Source organism: Anopheles ziemanni, chromosome 3 (assembly GCF_943734765.1).
Source record: "Anopheles ziemanni chromosome 3, idAnoZiCoDA_A2_x.2, whole genome shotgun sequence".
In the NCBI taxonomy this organism is placed as follows: Eukaryota; Metazoa; Arthropoda; class Insecta; order Diptera; family Culicidae; genus Anopheles; species Anopheles ziemanni.
In genome coordinates, this window is record NC_080706.1 from 32,771,495 (window position 1) to 32,789,056 (window position 17,562).

Consider the following 17,562-nt stretch of genomic DNA (forward strand, 5'->3'; position numbering starts at 1 on the left):
CAGGTACCTCAAGACATGCGAGTTCCTCCAGCATCCGCTGCTGCACCGTCAGCTCGTGATGATCTTGCCCGCCCATCCTGGAGCTCCCCTTGCTACTGCACGTATCGTACTGATCCTGCTCCATCGACTCAAAGTCCGAATCGATGAACGAAGCGTCGGCCGGTGGCGTGAGCAGATTCAGCCGATAGTCTTCACCCAACCCGTCCACCCGTTGCTCGCCGGTTTCGATCCGTATCTTGATCGGTGTCGAGGTCGACCCGAGCCGGTCACGAAAGGCGTTCCGCTTGGTTTCGGGATCCCCCGAAGCGACCGCCTCCGCGTCCGTTTTCGCCTTCTTCACCACGGCGGCCAACGTGGCCTGCTCGTCGATCGCCGCTACCTCCGAGTCGTCCGAGCTGAGCCCGTGCTTGGAGTGTTGCTCGCACGACCGGCAGCGATCCTTACCACCACCGGAACCACCACCAACTCCGGCGAGCAGCGACTTAAACTCGAGCACATTCTCGAACGACGAATCGTTGGCGCTCTTCAGGAGGGCGATAAAATTCTTGCTCAAAACCGGTTGCAGTATGCTGGCGACGGCGGCCGCTTCCACGCATGCGGCCGCAGCCGACGGCGGCTGTCCTCCGTCCGTGCCCACCGCAGGACACTCCAGCACCGTGCGGACGCTTGTCGTCACCTCGATGCGATTACTGCCCGCCGGGCATCCGTGTCCGATGATGGTTTCCCGTGGCTGGTCGCGATCGTTCCCGATCGTCGCCTTCTGGACGAGCTCATTTTTGGCGTTGCCAGCACCGGACGACATGACCGTCCGCATGACGATTGTAATTTCAGACGACTTCGTCGGTACACATTCTCCTTCCGGCGTGGCTCCGTTCGCCGAATCACTGTTGTTGGCCATCGTTTCTTGTTTATAATTTACCTCGTCGATTTCCTAACACCACACCACTGCTTAGGACACACTTTCAACACACTGTTTACCATTTATGAAAGGTCTTGCCTCATTCAACGAGCACTTGCAGTGCTCCAGCCATTCGTTCTATCTTCACCACCAAGGAAAAACATCAACTGCGGGAAACACTTGATAAGCTCTAACGAATAGTATTCCAACTTTACCCATCGGCTCATCGCCGTTCACTTCTGCAACTGCCCTCCCAAGCACTTTGCGAGTAGTTTTTGGAAAACTTTGGAACACACAGAACGAGCTCGAGCTGCGGATCGATCCGCCCCGTTCTACATCACGATCGATTCTAACTTTCGCGACGCTCCGTTGCACCATCGCCGGTAGGTAGGTTTTCCACGCCACCGCGCGGGCCAGGGCGTGTGTGTGCACAGGCGCGCCTCTCGATGGGAATTGGAAGTGTGTGCGCAAAACGCATTCAACGGCAACGGCGATCTGCTACTGCCCTTCGCGCACCCATCGGCGCACATTCTTCACTTTCTTCCCACCCAACCGGCTCCGGGCATCTCAGTCCCGCACAAGTACATCCACACCCACACACTTTCTCCCGCCCTCTTTTCGCTCCTCTTGCATCGAACTACTGCACTGTAATCGAACACTTTGATTACGACGAAAGCCGTGGTGCGCATGCGCAAAGCTAGACGCGCAACAGACACGCGAAGCCCGGAGAATACGCGGCGGATTTTAATTATCAATCATTATCGATCCGAGCGGTGGGTTGGGGAGAAGACTGGAGCAAAAATGTTTGAAATCACGATTTCTTCTCCCATCCCCCACTCTGCCCCCACTCCCACTGTTCAGTTGATTAAAGCCGAGAGATAATGTCGTTCGGTGGAAAATACACGGGAGGAGGGTAAAGTGACTTCCGGGAGGTAGGTTGAAAAGTGGTAACGCATGTTACATCCGTTAATCTGCGGACTGGTTACAACGGCAGAAAGAGGTGCAACGATGCACGTTTGATAAAGTGTATGTTATTCTTTCACTTCCCTCCAAAACATGAACCTATCACAAGGAGTATATTCGTCAACTGATTTAATGAAAGTTTTGTTTTAAGCATTTGGAAAATACAGAACTCCCAAAGCAATGGAACAGTCAAATGATCACGATCATCCACGGTAATGGGCGACCACGTGGATGTCAAATCAGTAGAAAATCCACAAAATGTCAAAAAAGGAACAAAAAAATTAAAATAATTTAAAAAAAGGTTTATTTCAAAGATCACAGTAATGAAGTTCATTATTAGATTGTGATTTAAAAAAAAAACATCCTGGAACGATCGCGGATAATCTTCAAACGAATAATACGAACATGCATATTTGTGAATCTACTGTATAACAATAAACATGAATTAATGAATAACAGAACTGTATCAAAAATGGTTTTGAACAAATTTGAAACAGTTCAAAAGGGCATGAACCATCAATTAACGTCATGCAAATCAAGCTACAAGTCGTATAAGAAAACGGACCTTGTGTACATACTTAAACAAATAACATGAATAAGTAAAGTGAGATAGAAAAACCTCCTCAACTCCAGTAACTTCAATAATCAAATCATGTGTACCAATTTATCCAGTAATGCACAAATCCAGTGCGAAAAAAAGGACCCACGAGTGTGAGGTGTGTTAATGGGCCTTTAACTATCCGGATTTCCTGCACGCCTCCATCAGTTGTGGCCGTTGTAGCCGAATAGGCAAATAACAAAATCGCATCAACTAAAGGTAAACAATTTTAACAGTCAACTCGTTTACCCAACGCGACCCTGTGGCCTCGAACAAGATGCTGGTCCGTAAACACACCTCCTCCTCTCGCAAACAGGTGATATCATCCCCGGCCGGAGATGGGGACCCGAATCAAAACAATAACACCTGGAAAAAGGTTGTGTTTCGCTTGATTTTTTTCTTTTTTTTTTTGCTACACACTAGACGTTACTCCACCAACCTTTCAGAAGATTTCAACACCTACGGGTGGTCCGAGAACGAGTGCTACATTTTACTTCACAGTATCATAAGTTATTAATAGAATTCTCCAACTCCTTCTCTATGCGTGGTTTCTCGGAGCGCGAATCAGTTCGAACCGTCATGTACTTGGTAAACGTTCGCAACTGTGTCTTGTAGCATCGGTGAAGCAGACGTTTAACACGAACAAACAGCTACGTCATAAATTGATCCATATCGTTTCCATCCAAAAATGATGAACGCAACAGATACAACGCGTTTGGGGAATTCCCTCGCCGTCACACCATCACCCGAAGGTGAGAAAAGGTGTCCATCCGGTCGGACTGTCGCTAGCAGAGACAAAAATGGCGGGGTCGCCGCCATTGAAGCGGAAGTGCCCCGGCGACGGTGCTATACACAGGCGTGTCCGTATCATCGGTTCCGCAAAACCGACCTGACGGTGAATCACAGAACTCTGCGTAAGTTAACTGATAGCCAGAATCTTGTTTTTGCGCTAATGGAGGAAAAGAAACCGGATGACGGCATCGTCCATCACGCGAGGCTGAAGAACGTTTGGGGACCGCTGTTCGTTGTCGAAACTGTTTGTAAACATACACCCGTGCATGCACACAACATTGATTGATTGCGCTGCAAATGAACCTAAAATGGGAGACTTTAAGAATTTCTGTTCGCCGCTTCGTTTCTACCTGGTGTTAAAAATAGTCAAAGAACAATCGAGGCTCTCCTTCACTTAAAACGAAGAAGGCACATAACGGGCAATTAAACCACCATCTAACGTGTGTATTGAATGCAAATGTACACCTGTCTTTGGATTGTTACAAGAACTAGCATCAAATGAAAACTTTAACACTTTTAAAAGACACAACTCCGAACTATCCATTCCATGACGCTAAGGGAGCACATACCGACCGAGTAAAAATTATTTTGTATATGGGTCAGCGTTGTTCAATGTGCGCAATAAACAAAAAAGAAAAAGTAGCACACAGAATCTCGAACCATTTTAATATTCTTAACACGATCAACGCGAAGCGGTCGTGAGTGATATAAATCCATCACCGAAACGAACGAAAAAACAACAGCCGAATGGAAGAAAAAGAATGAATCGACAAACATCGAGACGATTGGGAATTCAAAAACCACCCACAATGACATATAACCAAAATTTTTACGATCTTGTACATTATTAATGCAAGAGGAAGCGCCTGCCCAAGAGAGTTTTTTGATAACTATTATCAAGTTAAATGTAACCAAACTTGTTCAAACGAAAGAAAACAATGCAAACCGATGATCTTCCAACCATGTCAGGAATTTGTAAAGTATGCACTGCAGTGTATTGAAGCACAATATATTCGTACAACACTTTCTACAAAATGGAGAGACTGGGTTTTATTAGAGAGTAAACATGTGTAAAAACAATAGAATCGCGTTGTAAATCACTCTTCACGCGGTCCGCAAACTACAATGTTATCGATAACCGAACCGTTCACAAAAGTGTAAAACGCGGAATTTTTATCAAAAATATCCACCACCCCCACTCGAGGAAACGCGCAGCACCACTTTTGAGGTTTATGCTTCGGCTGTCGGCCATTGGTCACATAATGTTGCGCACTAGGCCTTCCTCTTCCCGCCAGACACGCAACCACCAGACACGGAAACACTTTTCTCATTTCACTCACAATGATTGAGGAGCTCGCGGCTCGAAAGTTCGGCCCGAATGCCGAAATCGATTCGACAGCGATTCACGTTCGATCCTCGACGTCGACGTGCCGGGCAGTGCCGGGAGAGCTGCTGACTGACTGAAGTTCCCCTCGTGATCGACACGACCAACAACCCCGACCCGGGCACGGTTGGGCGCAAAGCAAAAAAAAGCAACCGAAATCGTCTCGTCCGGATTGCTGTCGGTCGCTTCTTCGCCGCTCGGCACTCTCGTCGAACGTTTTCCCTTTTTCGCGAGGGATGGTACGGAGCGGCAACACAGCTGCACGCCGTGGTACACGCATTTTACCTTCCCCCAACGTGATCATTGATGATTCCAGGGCTGGGATGCATCGTCGCACACCACCGCGACTGAACCGGTACGTCATCCTTCCGACCCTTCCATTCGGAAGCAATAGGAACAGAGTGAGATGGTTGGAAACCATGGAAAAAAGAATTCCCTCAACTTCCGCTGCAAGGCGATGATGGGGACGTACGGCCACCTTCCTTCCTTCTTAACACATACAGACAAGCTCGGGCAGAAAGAATCTTCCCTTTAGTTGAACAACCCTCGAACCCGAGCGGAGGATTCCCGGACGTGCGTGCACGTCATGTGTTCACTGTCACGGTCGACTGTTTCTTTTCTCCTTTCCATTTCGTACTACACATGTGGGTATTGTAGCCATCATTTACTTCCAAATTCGATCTTTCCCCGCGCTGGACCCCGCGCCGTACGGTTTCTTCTTCCGCATCAACTTTCTCAACCACGGAAGGGAAGGGAGTGTTGAATCGGACCGATCGAGACACGACGCTCTCTTTCACTCGACTTTTCACTTCGACCATATGCACTTGCACTTTTTCGCATGATCATGATGATGATGGTAATGATGATGAGAGTAATTGACAGAGCACACACAGCAAAAACTCATCCTAGCCGAATGCAAGGGACGATGCAAATACCAGAATAACTAATAAAAAAAAGGTAAGTAAATATTCGATCGTTAAACCTGTTCTGATGACCTCAGGACATAAATGACCATCGGGCACAGGTCAAAGGATTTGCGAAAGGATTCACCAGTGAAATTAAGCTGCAAAGCTTGTGTTCGTGGTTTGGAGGGATTAAAGCAAAGATTTTTACCCCCATCTTGTCAGTTACCGTTCAGAAAGCGACGCCAAAGGGGAACTTTAACATGAGCCAGGTATTGAACATGCACTTGTCGTTCATTTGCGGCTTCTCATTGTATCCATATGTATGCATTACCTGTCATAGCAACACCTAATTGTAAAATGCAAAGTTTCATCATCCGATCACAAAGGGGAACCGTGTCCAACTGCAGTCTTATCAGAATTCAAGCATTCATTTCCTATAACTTTATGTATTTTTATGTGGCTTTTAAAACTTGGTGTATGCATAAAAAAATTCTTAAGCTGATAAATATTGAGGCGGTTTTTGATCGCGTCATCGAAACCCCCGTAGGCTTGCGTTACGCCAAGATGCACTGGACAAAGAAGGGAGCACATGTTGCATGGAAAAAACCTTCCATTCTGCTTCCAGTAAAACCAACCACGAGTAACGTCTCTCGAAGGAGCGAAAAACTCCTCACAAACCCGTCGACTGAAGTCAAGTTGGGAAAGCAAAGGGTCGGCATCTTGTAGAACAACGATAATTAAATATCACATTTTAACGGGGAAGAAGCGAAGCAGTTTGACCCCAAAGAATGGTGCAGAATAAAGCCAAACTTAAATAAGACAAATGCCGTGTGTATGATAATGCGATCGATGGAAGGAGAAAAAACAAGAGCTGACTGACCGGCTGTAGAAGGTGGACGAAATAGTCTTCCCCCAATGTGTCCTCGGTGCCATCATTTACCTTCCGACGTGAGACGTGTGTTCAGCTTTGGTAAGCAAACGCTGTTACAACCTGTTCTCAGCCTTGGGGACAAGGTTAGAAAAGGACCGTACCGAAGGAAAGAGTAGCCGTTACAAACAAAAACCCCTGACAAGGTAAAAATAATGAAACAGGCATGGCCGAATCAGGGAACAGGTGAAAGATACGTTGGCGGGACAGGACCAGGACAACCCCTGATGATCCTGAAAGGAAACCTGGCAGAGTCAGAGAGAACCAGAGCAAGTTTCCTTTGCACGCCTGGGACCATGCGAGGGTTTTATTTAAAGTTTCAATTTTGTAGTCCCATTTTTTGTTTCTTATTCCACAGCACGTGCCGGGGACGAACGAAGAGGAGACTCATAAAATGAAATTACCTTTGCTGAACGCGCGTGCCACAGCCGGCCACCAGAATATGGACACGGCCTGTTTCGTCACGGACCCCATTTATTGGATCGCATTTGATCGACCGTTAGATTGGGCCGCTTCGATGCTTCGATCGTAAGTACGCAGAGGAGAGCATATCCTTTTGTCGACACGGGGATGAAACAGCAACATGGGACAACAAATAACGGCCATCTCTTTTCAAACTTCATCTCGTACCTTTGGCTTTTGCTCGTTCACTTACCTGAGGAAGAAAATGGAAATGGATAAGATAAGATTAGTCCTGTGGCATTCCACTGCTATTTCGGTTCATAAAAACAGAGTTAGTGAAAGATGTATGATTCCTTTTTTACTTTTAAGACGTCATCGATAGCCAGGTCGCTTATATTCTTGATAGGCGTTCAGAGTTCGAAGATCATGCACTAAGACTCAACGGGTGAATTAAATTGGTATTAGATGAAATGACTTTGAAGATCAACTCCCCTCTTCTCACCATCCTCACCATCCAATTTCAACACTTACTTAGAGAACGAAACTTTACCCTTCAAGGGCTAGTTAGTGAACAATTAAATACAACATCGTTTCGTAACGTTCCGCGTTGTCTCAACGATGGCCATTCGCTAGCGAAAATCACACAAACATACGTTTCAGGCGAAAAAAAAGAATGCATCCGTGCGGCATGACTCACACGAGTAAAACGTCTTTCTAGTAGACTGAACAGGGTAGCATTAGGAAACGTTCCCTTATGACTAATACTTTTGTCGGCTTTTGATAAATGTTATTGGAAAGTAGATTGAACCATCAAACTTCCGGTCGCTTAACGCACCCCTTCGAAACGGTTTACGATCGAGCTTCCCCCAGCATTTCACTACACAGCTTCCGTCTTACCGTTGTTATCTGCTCCGAACCATTGTAGCCACACACCAATCCACTCAGCACCATCTGCACAACGCCATTCGGTTTCTTCTGGTGCAGCTCGAGGCTGGATTCCGTATGCATTCGCTTCGGCAACACTTTACCCCGCGGCCGGGGACAACACATGAACTTGGCGAATGAACCTCCCCCCGAAAGCTAAAGACGCAAAATCAAAACGGTTCTACCGCGAAGAAGTTTTAGTTGTATCAACTAGGGGTTGGTTTAGTTAAAGATGCATCATCGCTTTGCTTTGCTAACGATTGCACGTGAATTGGAGCAAACTGTAGCCCAGACTGACGACACTGAGGGCGAACGGCGCAATCGAACAGCCACTGACTCGATACTGGCGTGACCAATTTGCCATCGGTTGCACCGTTCAGTCCCCGCCGTACGGCTCCACGTACCAATACCTACAACCAATGACACTTGAAGCACTTCTCAATCGACAGTTCCGATAACGAACGGCACCAACAGACCAGTGCACCACTACTGCCATCGACAATCAGTCCCGGGCCCAACAACATCAACAAGCGAGAAGACATCGGGTAAATACTAACTCGAACTCCGTCCATTCCCAAATGATGGTCGGACCTACGCAGCCTTATCAGATAAGCGGACGAGGCGCGGCCAGGGCGATAGGGAATTCGGTGCTGCCTGACAATATCAGGTGATATGGTAAACAAAGACATTTCGTTATCGAATAATTTTCTTTTAACAGAGAGAAATTTGATTCCCACCAAGCTTAGCATAGCCTACGCGGTGGAAAAATCTGTTGGAACTCCTTTGCCTGAGTGTGAGTCAATTCTGAAACTCAATTATCTGATCGCTAAAGAGCTAATTACCCGTTCGTGAAAAGTGTTTACACGCAATAGAGTGTAGAGCATGCAGGCAATCCAATCCAGAACTATATTTGATCACATACGAAACAAGAGCTTCAACCGAAACCTTCGGTCATCGTCGGTTCAATAGATTCACCCTCTACGGCCGGTGCGCCTTAGTCGCTATCTAGCATCACAGCCATCGGCCGGGCACCCAAGCAGGGCTCGACAGCGGTCACCCGAGTGCCGCAGAAGACCTTTCCGGTTAATAGTACTCAATTGGCATCAATTAAACTTTTAACTCAATCAATTTCAATTTCCTCTCCGTTCCGCTCTAGGCAGAGGAAACATTGCACCGGGTGTCATTATTGGGACCCGGTTTGGAAACACAACCGCACTGAAACCAACCTTGACCAACGACTGCGAAAGGTGACATATGTTTGCTGGAACTTAGATTCGAACTTCTTGTGCAATCTTCCGGTAGATTTGTGTATATTTTACGATCTCACTTCCTCAGTGCTTGTATTAAAAAATTTGTCCACACTATCACGCTGCCTCTGAATTCTCGTTTTCTCGATGTAGTCGCCTACTTCTCGAGCAAGAATGTGTGTTCTACAACATTACGCTTTCCGCGTGGGCTACTATGGATAGAAAAAGATCCATCCAAATATTAACGATGATCATGAACTTCCTCATTTCATTCGAAGAACACACATCTTGACTACCTTTTTGTAGCACCTGGGGGAAAGCTCGAGATTCTACACATTTCAGACAACCACCTGTCGTGATGCAACCCAAATTGCACAAAGATCACAGCCAACCAGCCACATATCTTCCAACAAACACCGCACAGAGTATACCGAGTACTGAGGAGATGGTTTTGTCACTTCCTGAACCCTGCCTGCTTTGCAGCTTAATTTCAAACTATCGTCATCCACGAGACGCGACTGTCTTCATCTATGTTCATTCCCGCCCCACCAAGGGCGGATTACTCATAAGAAAATTCCACTCATCGCACGACTCCCCCGACGTCCCCAGACATCAATGGTTAATGATTCAATGCATCTGTCCGGTTGGTTGCATGCTTTGTGGTGTGTGTTGGTTAAATGCATCTCAATCGAGGTTACGACCGTTCTCTACAAACTCTGCCTCGTCATTAGCTCGACATGTGTGTCAACCGGGTAAGTGTACGTCTGATAGAGCACAACCAATCGTAGTTTCGATCAGTGTAATATATTAAAAACAGCAAACTTACCTCATCGTATCGCAGATCAGGCTCACTGTAGGTCGCTTCCAGCAGCTTCAGTCCGCTTAACCTCCGCTCACGATTCTTCTTTTTCGAGGGCTCGTCTATTGGGCCGACCGTTTCGTCGTGCTTCCCCCGGCCGGATTCTTCAGCGGTGCTCTTCCCGAAACCACCTCCACTCCGCAGCTCCTGTAGGCTTCCCCAGATGGCCGAAAATCCTCCACTCAAGCGCTTAGCCGAACGACTTTTTCTGCCAGAACCACCGGGCGTACCGTTGCCCGGCTTATGGGAACCTTTGCGACCACTGGAACTTCCTTCACCCTCCAAACACACACCACCGTTTGCTGCTGAAACCCTTCCATGTCCGGTACCATCGCTTGCCGAAAGCGTTGAGATGTTCTCGAAGCTAATGGAAATCGGCCTCGGAAGCCCGAACACTTTCGGACTGAGCTTGTATGCCGCCAGCTTATCACCCCGATGGCGGACACCTCGGTGCTGTATGTCGTCGTGGTGGATGGCAGCCAGTTTCCCCGTCGCCGATTTACTCGTGTGCGTCGTGCAGGCTTTCTTTGACCGTTTCACCGGTTTCAGGGGCTGTAGGAACACGTGCTGACTGCTTCCATGGTCTTGCGGCGCACCGGCTTCATGTTCCGACACCACGGTGCCATCCATTCGATCGATCCCGCCAGCTGAGATGAGCGTAAGATCGTCTATCGAGAGTTTCACCTTCAGCCGTTCGTACGCCTCCACGTCGAGCAGGACATCCGTCGGGGCACTATCGTCACCACACTGACCACCACCGTTGGCCCGTTGCATCATCGATTCCTTCCCGAGGGAGAGGATCATATCGTCACAGGAACGTGCTGCTAGCAGACTGTTTTTCACGTTATCATTGTTGTAGCGATCCAGATCGAGAAAGAGATTCTCCATCGGGGGCACATCGATCGGTCGTTCCTCGACCACGTTTCCTTGCTCGTCCAGCGTCCTACCATCGTAAGCCCACGGGTCCTCCATGATACCCAGCGGCATCAACGCCTCACTGTCCGGTGGTTCCAGTCCGCGACTCGCTTCGTCATGCATGTACGCGTTCAGTACGTTCTCCTTCGAGGGCGATCGGTCCGAGGCGAACGCCTTTGGGTCGGGACGTGCACGAACCGTTAGTCGATCAATGAAACCCCCACTGAACCCTGCCGAAGTCGAAGGGTAGCTGTAGTCGGCCGACTTTGACTTCCCGTGGACAATCTGCAACCCGCCGTTGAGTCGGGAAGAATGGGCCGGTCCCACTACGGCGCCGTTCGTGCTACGGATGTTCCTTATAGGATTGTCCATTTTCGACGGTATTTCGTTAATTATTCCCGCCGGGCGCAAGAACGGATGCGACTTCCGGTAGTGTGCTCGCACATTCGCTATCTGTTGCTGCTGGAGTAGCCGCTGTTGCTGCGGCCCAAGCATACCCGGGAAATCCACCAACAGTATGCGGTCGGAGATGTTCCGGCAATCGTTGTGAAAGCCAATACCCGAGTCGGAGTTACTCGATGTGGTAGTTATTTCACTGTGATTACTAGGCTGCGGCGAATTTGCTGCCAGGACGTCATGTGCGTCCCCCTCTGCTCGCGATGGATTCAATCGAGGATCGGAACGATTCCGAGGAAAGCGCCCGGCACCGCCTCCATCCAGGTTGAGACTCCTCGCCACCGGTGGTTTTCGACTTCCACTCCCGGACCCCCCTTCACCAGGTTTGATGGGGGACTTTAGGCTGTACATGCTGCGTATCAGGTTGACCACGTACTCCGAGTTGGACGGGAATTCGAGGCACAGGTTCGTGATAGGGTCTTTCGTGCAGACGATCCTGAAGATAGCGGCCTTTTCCAGGTGCAACTCGTGCTCCACCGCCAACTTTCCATCGATCACAAACACATGGCAGCTATTCGAGATGACCACATCCTTGCGCGGGTGGCTCATCAGCAGCACATCGTCGGCGCTGTCGCACATCAACCCGTCCGCGTAGATGGCCGAGGTGACCAAGCCGAAGTATTTGTTATCGCTCTCGCTACTGCTGCTGACGTAGCTGAGTCGGGCCGAGGCGTACTTCGCGATCAGGTTGTTGCTTGTGTTGGTCAGATTCAAGCAGGAAGGCAAAATGGTCATCAAGACGGTCGTTGGGTTTCGCTTTTCCTGTCGCATCTTTCGGATGCAACTGCGCACCGTTTGCAGCTTCGAGCTGGTGGCGATCTGTTTGGGCATCTCGATCGTCCCCAGGTACCCTACGACGGCCTGGTACTCGAGGGCCGAATGTCTCTCCTGGCCCGACGGACCGGCACACTGTCCTCCGGCGAGCTCATCCTCAGCCGACCCCAGCTGCACCGAGCGAACCATTGCACTCACGTTGGAAATATCACAGCTATTGCTGGCGTTCGGACTGTGGATAACGTTGTACGCCGTCGTCCCGGGTGGAGAGGAGTCATTAAGCGTCAACTCATCCTGGCCCGCCGGTCCACCTGACCCAGAGCCTCCACAAATGGAACGTTCGGAGCCACCAACATTCGGCCCATTCGAGCCTCCACCCGCACCTGCTCCGTGCGTCATTCCGGACGCAATGCCGCGGGAAAATTTAGCCTTGTGCGGATACTTTGGCCGTGCGCGTGCCTGCTGCCCGGCATGCTGGAACAGAATGCCCTCATCCGAACTGTCCGAGTAGTAATTTTCCGCGATCGCCATCCGGATCGTGCCGTGAGTGCCGCCAATCAACTGCACCACCGACTCATGTGGCAGCTTCGACACGTTCAGCCCGTTGACGGATATGAGAAAATCACCCGCCCGGAGCCCGGCCAGATCCGCCGGTGACGCGGTAACGATGCAGGACAGTATGCACGGCTGCTGGCCGGAAATGGTAAAGCCGAACCCATTCGAGCCCCGGTTCACTTCCACTGTCCGGATGCCGTAGTTCGAGCGCTTCTTGCGTCTCCGATGCGCCGCTCCACCCCCACTAACACCCCCACTTCCCGCGCCAGCGTGCATGGTTGACCTCTTTTACCCTACACCACTCTACGATTGCACCTCACGGGGGGTTTCTACCCCTAGATTACTTAAATTATAGAATATTCGAGACACTTCTGCTTGGTTGGACTATTCCCTTTTCTTCTTGTCTTCGATACATGTGGTACGTGGGCAAAATCACTTTCTTCCGCGAGGATCGAAAAAGCCCTACGCGGACACTATTGAGCTATACGGATGAGTAACAACATATCGGACGGAATTGTTTACCGAACTGGGTAATATTTGCACGATGCTTTTCCATTTTGTTTACCATTTCGGCTACTATTGGTTCAACTTATCACCACGGATCGCCACGGCTTTCTTGTGCACTTTATTGGTACCGATGATCCGACCCCTTCCTGGTGCTGCTGCAGGGGGTTCAGTGGTGTTCATATTATTGCTGCTGTTACCGTACCTGCATTCCTTCGCCAGTTGCGGGACCATTTAACCACCAACACAATCGTATCTGCGCAACCCGTAGCAACCCGTAACGGGTTTGCAGATGCTGGGCCACGATCTCGACTGCTGAAAAAGCAACTCACTCGCTGCCGCAAACAGCGCACTGCACAAATGGTTCCCGAAAAAAATGCATTTTTCTCGTAGAAAGCTTACGGTGGACGAATTATTATTTTCCACGAAGACGATCGTGCTTGCTGATCGTAGAAAGCTGTCAATTATGAAGCGACCATACGCAATGCGGACACACGCACACAGCCTCCGCGATTTTCTCTTCCAATCTTGTTTCCTCTTGCGAAGAAGAACGCTGCGAACGCGAAAGTATGTCTCTCGGGAAGGCTAGTTTCCTCTGTTTTCGCGTAGCTTTGCTTCAAACATTTACACTATTCTCGCTTATTTTACCACTAAAGAAACGATTCTAGTTGGTTTGAGATTCGTCACTGCAACCAAACGGGATGGTTTACAAGCATGCGCTTTGATTTAACTCGCGAAAAACAGAAGATTTCATCGCGAACGTAAACAAAACGAACCTCACGAACGACGCGTTGTTTTGCCGTTTTTCTTTTCCGATCGTTTGAGGCACTTCAAACGAAGTGACGTTTCGCCCGTAGCCTTTTCAGTACGCAGCCAAAAGGGTATGTCCGCAGAGTACACCTTCGCTTGTGGTCGCTTTTCACTTATTTGGAGTAAATTTCGGGATGGTTTTGTGTTTTATTGCATCATGGCATCTTTTAAATTTCAATTAATGTATATAAATGTAAATATAAATGTAAAAATGAATATTTAACTAGAAGCTATTGAAAGCTCATATGATTACCATCTGTCATGGAGCACATGTGAAACGTAAACATTCGTACCGGCCAGCACAAGAAATAGAAGTTCGTGCCGCTCGTGCCGTTTGCATTGCCAAATGTTGGCATTATTTCGTCGTGCAGTAGTTTCCGTAGAATTCCATCGTTTAGTACCATTGGTGAAACAAAAAATACGCTCACACCGTTCCGTAGTACCGAAACCGTCGCTGCTGGACGAGACGGTAACCAAGAGATTTGTGGTCGAACTAGCAGCTGCCGTGGAAGCAAAGTTTGCGGAAAAGAAGGTTGAGGCACAGAAACGGATGGAGGCACGTAAAGCTAGACGGGAAGTGGAGCAGCGATACAACGGTGCAGTTAAGCGACGCAAATGGGAAGATCCTCCGGATGATCCGGAGGCGGTGAAAAACTTCGATCCGGCTTCGCGAGTGAAGCGTCGCAAGAGTATTATTTTGCTGGGCTACTCGGGCGTGAATTATTTTGGCATGCAGCGAAACCCCGGTACCAAAACGATCGAAGAAGATCTTCTCCGGGCGATGTTGAAGCAAAATTGGATCAACGATGAGGGCTTCCGGCAACCGCAGCAGATTCAGTTCCAGCGAGCAGCACGCACGGACAAGGGAGTATCCGCTGCGATGCAAGTTGTTTCTATTAAACTGCGTAAGGCTTTACAAAAGCTGTGTCATTGAATGATGATAACCGTCCTGTTTTTCTTCTTTCAGCCGATAGCTTGGATGTTGAAGCGCTAAACTCCGAGTTGCCTTCAGATATTCGGGTGTACGCAGTGAAGCGCGTCACCAAAGGATTCAACTCCAAAACAAACTGCGACGCACGGACCTATACCTACACACTGCCCACGGTAGCGTTTGCGCCAAACGACGAAAAAGTAAACATTTTAACGTACCGTCTTCCGGCTGAACGATTGAACCGAGTGAACGAAGTTCTCTCCCTTTACGTGGGTACCAAGAACTTTCACAATTTCACCAGCCGTAAAGAGTTTCTTGATCCATCCGTCAAGCGGTTCATCATGATGTTCGAATGTGATGCACCGTTCGTCCCCGAAGGTACGACAGCGGAGTTCGCCACCATCAAAATCAAAGGACAAAGTTTCATGCTGCATCAGATACGTAAAATGGTCGGCCTCACCATAGCCATCGTGCGAGGTCTGGCCGAAAGTGAACTGATTGAGAAGGCCTTCGGACAGGAACGATACGGTATCCCGACCGCCCCGGGACTTGGATTAGTTCTAAGTAGAATTCATTACGATAAGTACAACAAGCGATATGGCGAAGATGGCTGCCACGAGACGTTGGAATTCGAAAAGGAAGAATCAATGATACAGGAGTTCTTTAAACAGCACATTGCTTCCAAAATCGTTGAGACGGAAATGGGCACTAATTCAATGATGGAATGGTTAGAAAAATTGCCACTTCATAGTTATGAGCCGCGGGATGAGAATGATACGAGTGAATGGAAACCTAGGAATCAAAAAGCTTCTGCCGACGGTGACGATGACGAATAAAGGTGATGGAAGTAGGACGAAGAAATAGAACCGGAATAGTCTATAGTTTAACATCTATTTATTTTCTTGAATATCATAAACGTTCGCATCGAAACTAGCACCACGTTTTACCAAGACTGTTTTACTTTTCTTCAGGAGCCGCCAAACTGTCTACCGCCATTTGTAATACACCTTCGCGGGTCTTGTTCCCGCCAATGAACCCACTTTGGTGAACAAAATTAGCCCCAGGTATTCCGGACAGCTGCTCCAACGCTTCATCCCTTATTCCACGCCATGGTTTGGCCAGAAACTTACGACAAACAAAGCTGGACGGCTGGTTGGGTACGCATATGACCCTCCAATCGTTTTCGCGGTTGAAGTAAATCACGTACTTAGCTACCCCCGGAAGATTCTGCTCCTCTTCCAGCTGGTACAGATGCTCCTTCCAGGGACAAAACTGCTCTAGCTCCAAAATTTCTCCTGACTCGTGCACTGATTTTCGATTAGCCAGTGCCCGGGTGACCAAATCACGGGCTGGCCACCAGCTCTCAGCATAATACATAATTTTATCGACGAACTCTTTGCCAACGTATGCTTTTGCCTTTTCAAATCGTTCCAAACTGTTTGGCGCCGGTTGTGGCTCATTCCAGGCAGCATTGAACGAACCGACACGGGCGCTAAGATGTGTCGAGATGTTGTAACGTGGCTCACCGCCCTCAAACATTGGCACCCCGTTATCGATTGCATCTATTTCGCTGATCAAACCATCGTAAATCTTCCGGTACACGGCACGTAAACATTCCGGATTAACTGCGGACGGTAGTTTCTGCTCCAGGATCGCCTTAAGCACTTCCTCTCCGAAGAAGGTATACACCAGGCCAGCCGAACTGAGCCGAATGTCCCACCGACTGCCCAGCTCCGGTCGCAGAGAACGGAAAGTTTCGTTGAAGGATGCCTGATGGTGATCGTATCGGTGCCGGTCCCGGTCAAACGTTCCGCCCACGTCCACAACGATGTCGCATTGGTCCAGCAACTTCTGGTCCCGGGTTCGAACGATCTGTGCCGTTGCATATTGCGGTAGCTGTTGCAGCATAAAACAGGCCAACACTTCATCGCAGTGGAAGATTCCATCGTGCGTTCCTATCGTCAAAGTGCTGGTCGATGCAGCCTCTTGCTTTTCTTGGTTGATGCTCATGGCATTATCCGCGCTCGTCATGACTCTAGAATAATGAAGGTACACACGATTTAAAATTGGAACACACGCGGCTCGGGTAGCTCGAGAAGGATGTCGTGATGACTGGGTTATAAATGCCGCAAACAGCCTACTGCTTCGTGCGTACACCGACATATCTGACGTTTGCAAAAGGCGCGATGTTTCGTTATTTGACAAATCAGCTGAGATGTCTTGAAATTCAGATTCAAAGATCTACTCTATCATTACAAAATACTTACGCTTTTGCAGCTGCGGTTTGACTATTCCTACAGACAGTTTTGAGATATTTGTCCACGGTGGTTTTGCTTACTTCCACTCCAAATTCCCTCAAACACCGATTGGCAATGGCTTGCAAAGAGATGTACAAATCTTGCTCGACCCACATTCGGATGGCCTCTATCTGTTTATCGTTTAATTTCTTTGGTGTATTTCGTTGCCGTCGTTCTTTACAATACGATCCGGTCTTTAAATATTTTGTTACTATGCAGGACACCGTACTTTTGTGGATATTCATGTCCCTCGCAATTTGTCCTATACTGGTCCGGTCCAGGTAGGACCTCACTATTTTTTTCCTATTTTCGTTTGATACATCCGCACGTCGCCCCATTTTCTTCGTTGGATCCAACTAATTGCGCGGACCTTGTTTATCGTTATTTTTATCGATATGGTTTTCACGCTGTATGATTCCA

General features: G+C 48.6%; 3 protein-coding genes across 3 annotated transcripts in view; 1 reads left to right on the forward strand and 2 right to left on the reverse strand.

Moving 5' to 3' along the window:
• LOC131289608 (regulator of G-protein signaling loco) overlaps positions 1-12,876 on the reverse strand; it is a 43,401-nt gene extending 30,525 nt beyond the window's left edge. Inside the window, exon 1 of the mRNA XM_058318901.1 lies at positions 9,868-12,876. Coding sequence (XP_058174884.1) covers positions 9,868-12,876 — 3,009 coding nt within the window. The remainder of the gene's footprint in view (positions 1-9,867) is intronic.
• Positions 12,877-14,198: 1,322 nt separating this feature from the next.
• LOC131289740 (pseudouridylate synthase 1 homolog) lies at positions 14,199-15,732 on the forward strand. Its single transcript, XM_058319047.1, has 2 exons — positions 14,199-14,819; positions 14,882-15,732. Exons 1-2 carry the CDS (start codon positions 14,261-14,263, stop codon positions 15,679-15,681), a joined length of 1,359 nt encoding a protein of 452 aa, XP_058175030.1. The 5' UTR covers positions 14,199-14,260; the 3' UTR covers positions 15,682-15,732.
• A 13-nt stretch (positions 15,733-15,745) lies between these two features.
• On the reverse strand, positions 15,746-16,995 carry LOC131289741 (MYG1 exonuclease). The gene has a single exon (XM_058319049.1). The coding sequence runs from the start codon at positions 16,874-16,876 to the stop codon at positions 15,803-15,805; it is 1,074 nt and encodes a 357-aa protein (XP_058175032.1). The 5' UTR covers positions 16,877-16,995; the 3' UTR covers positions 15,746-15,802.
• Between the last annotated feature and the right edge of the window lie 567 nt (positions 16,996-17,562).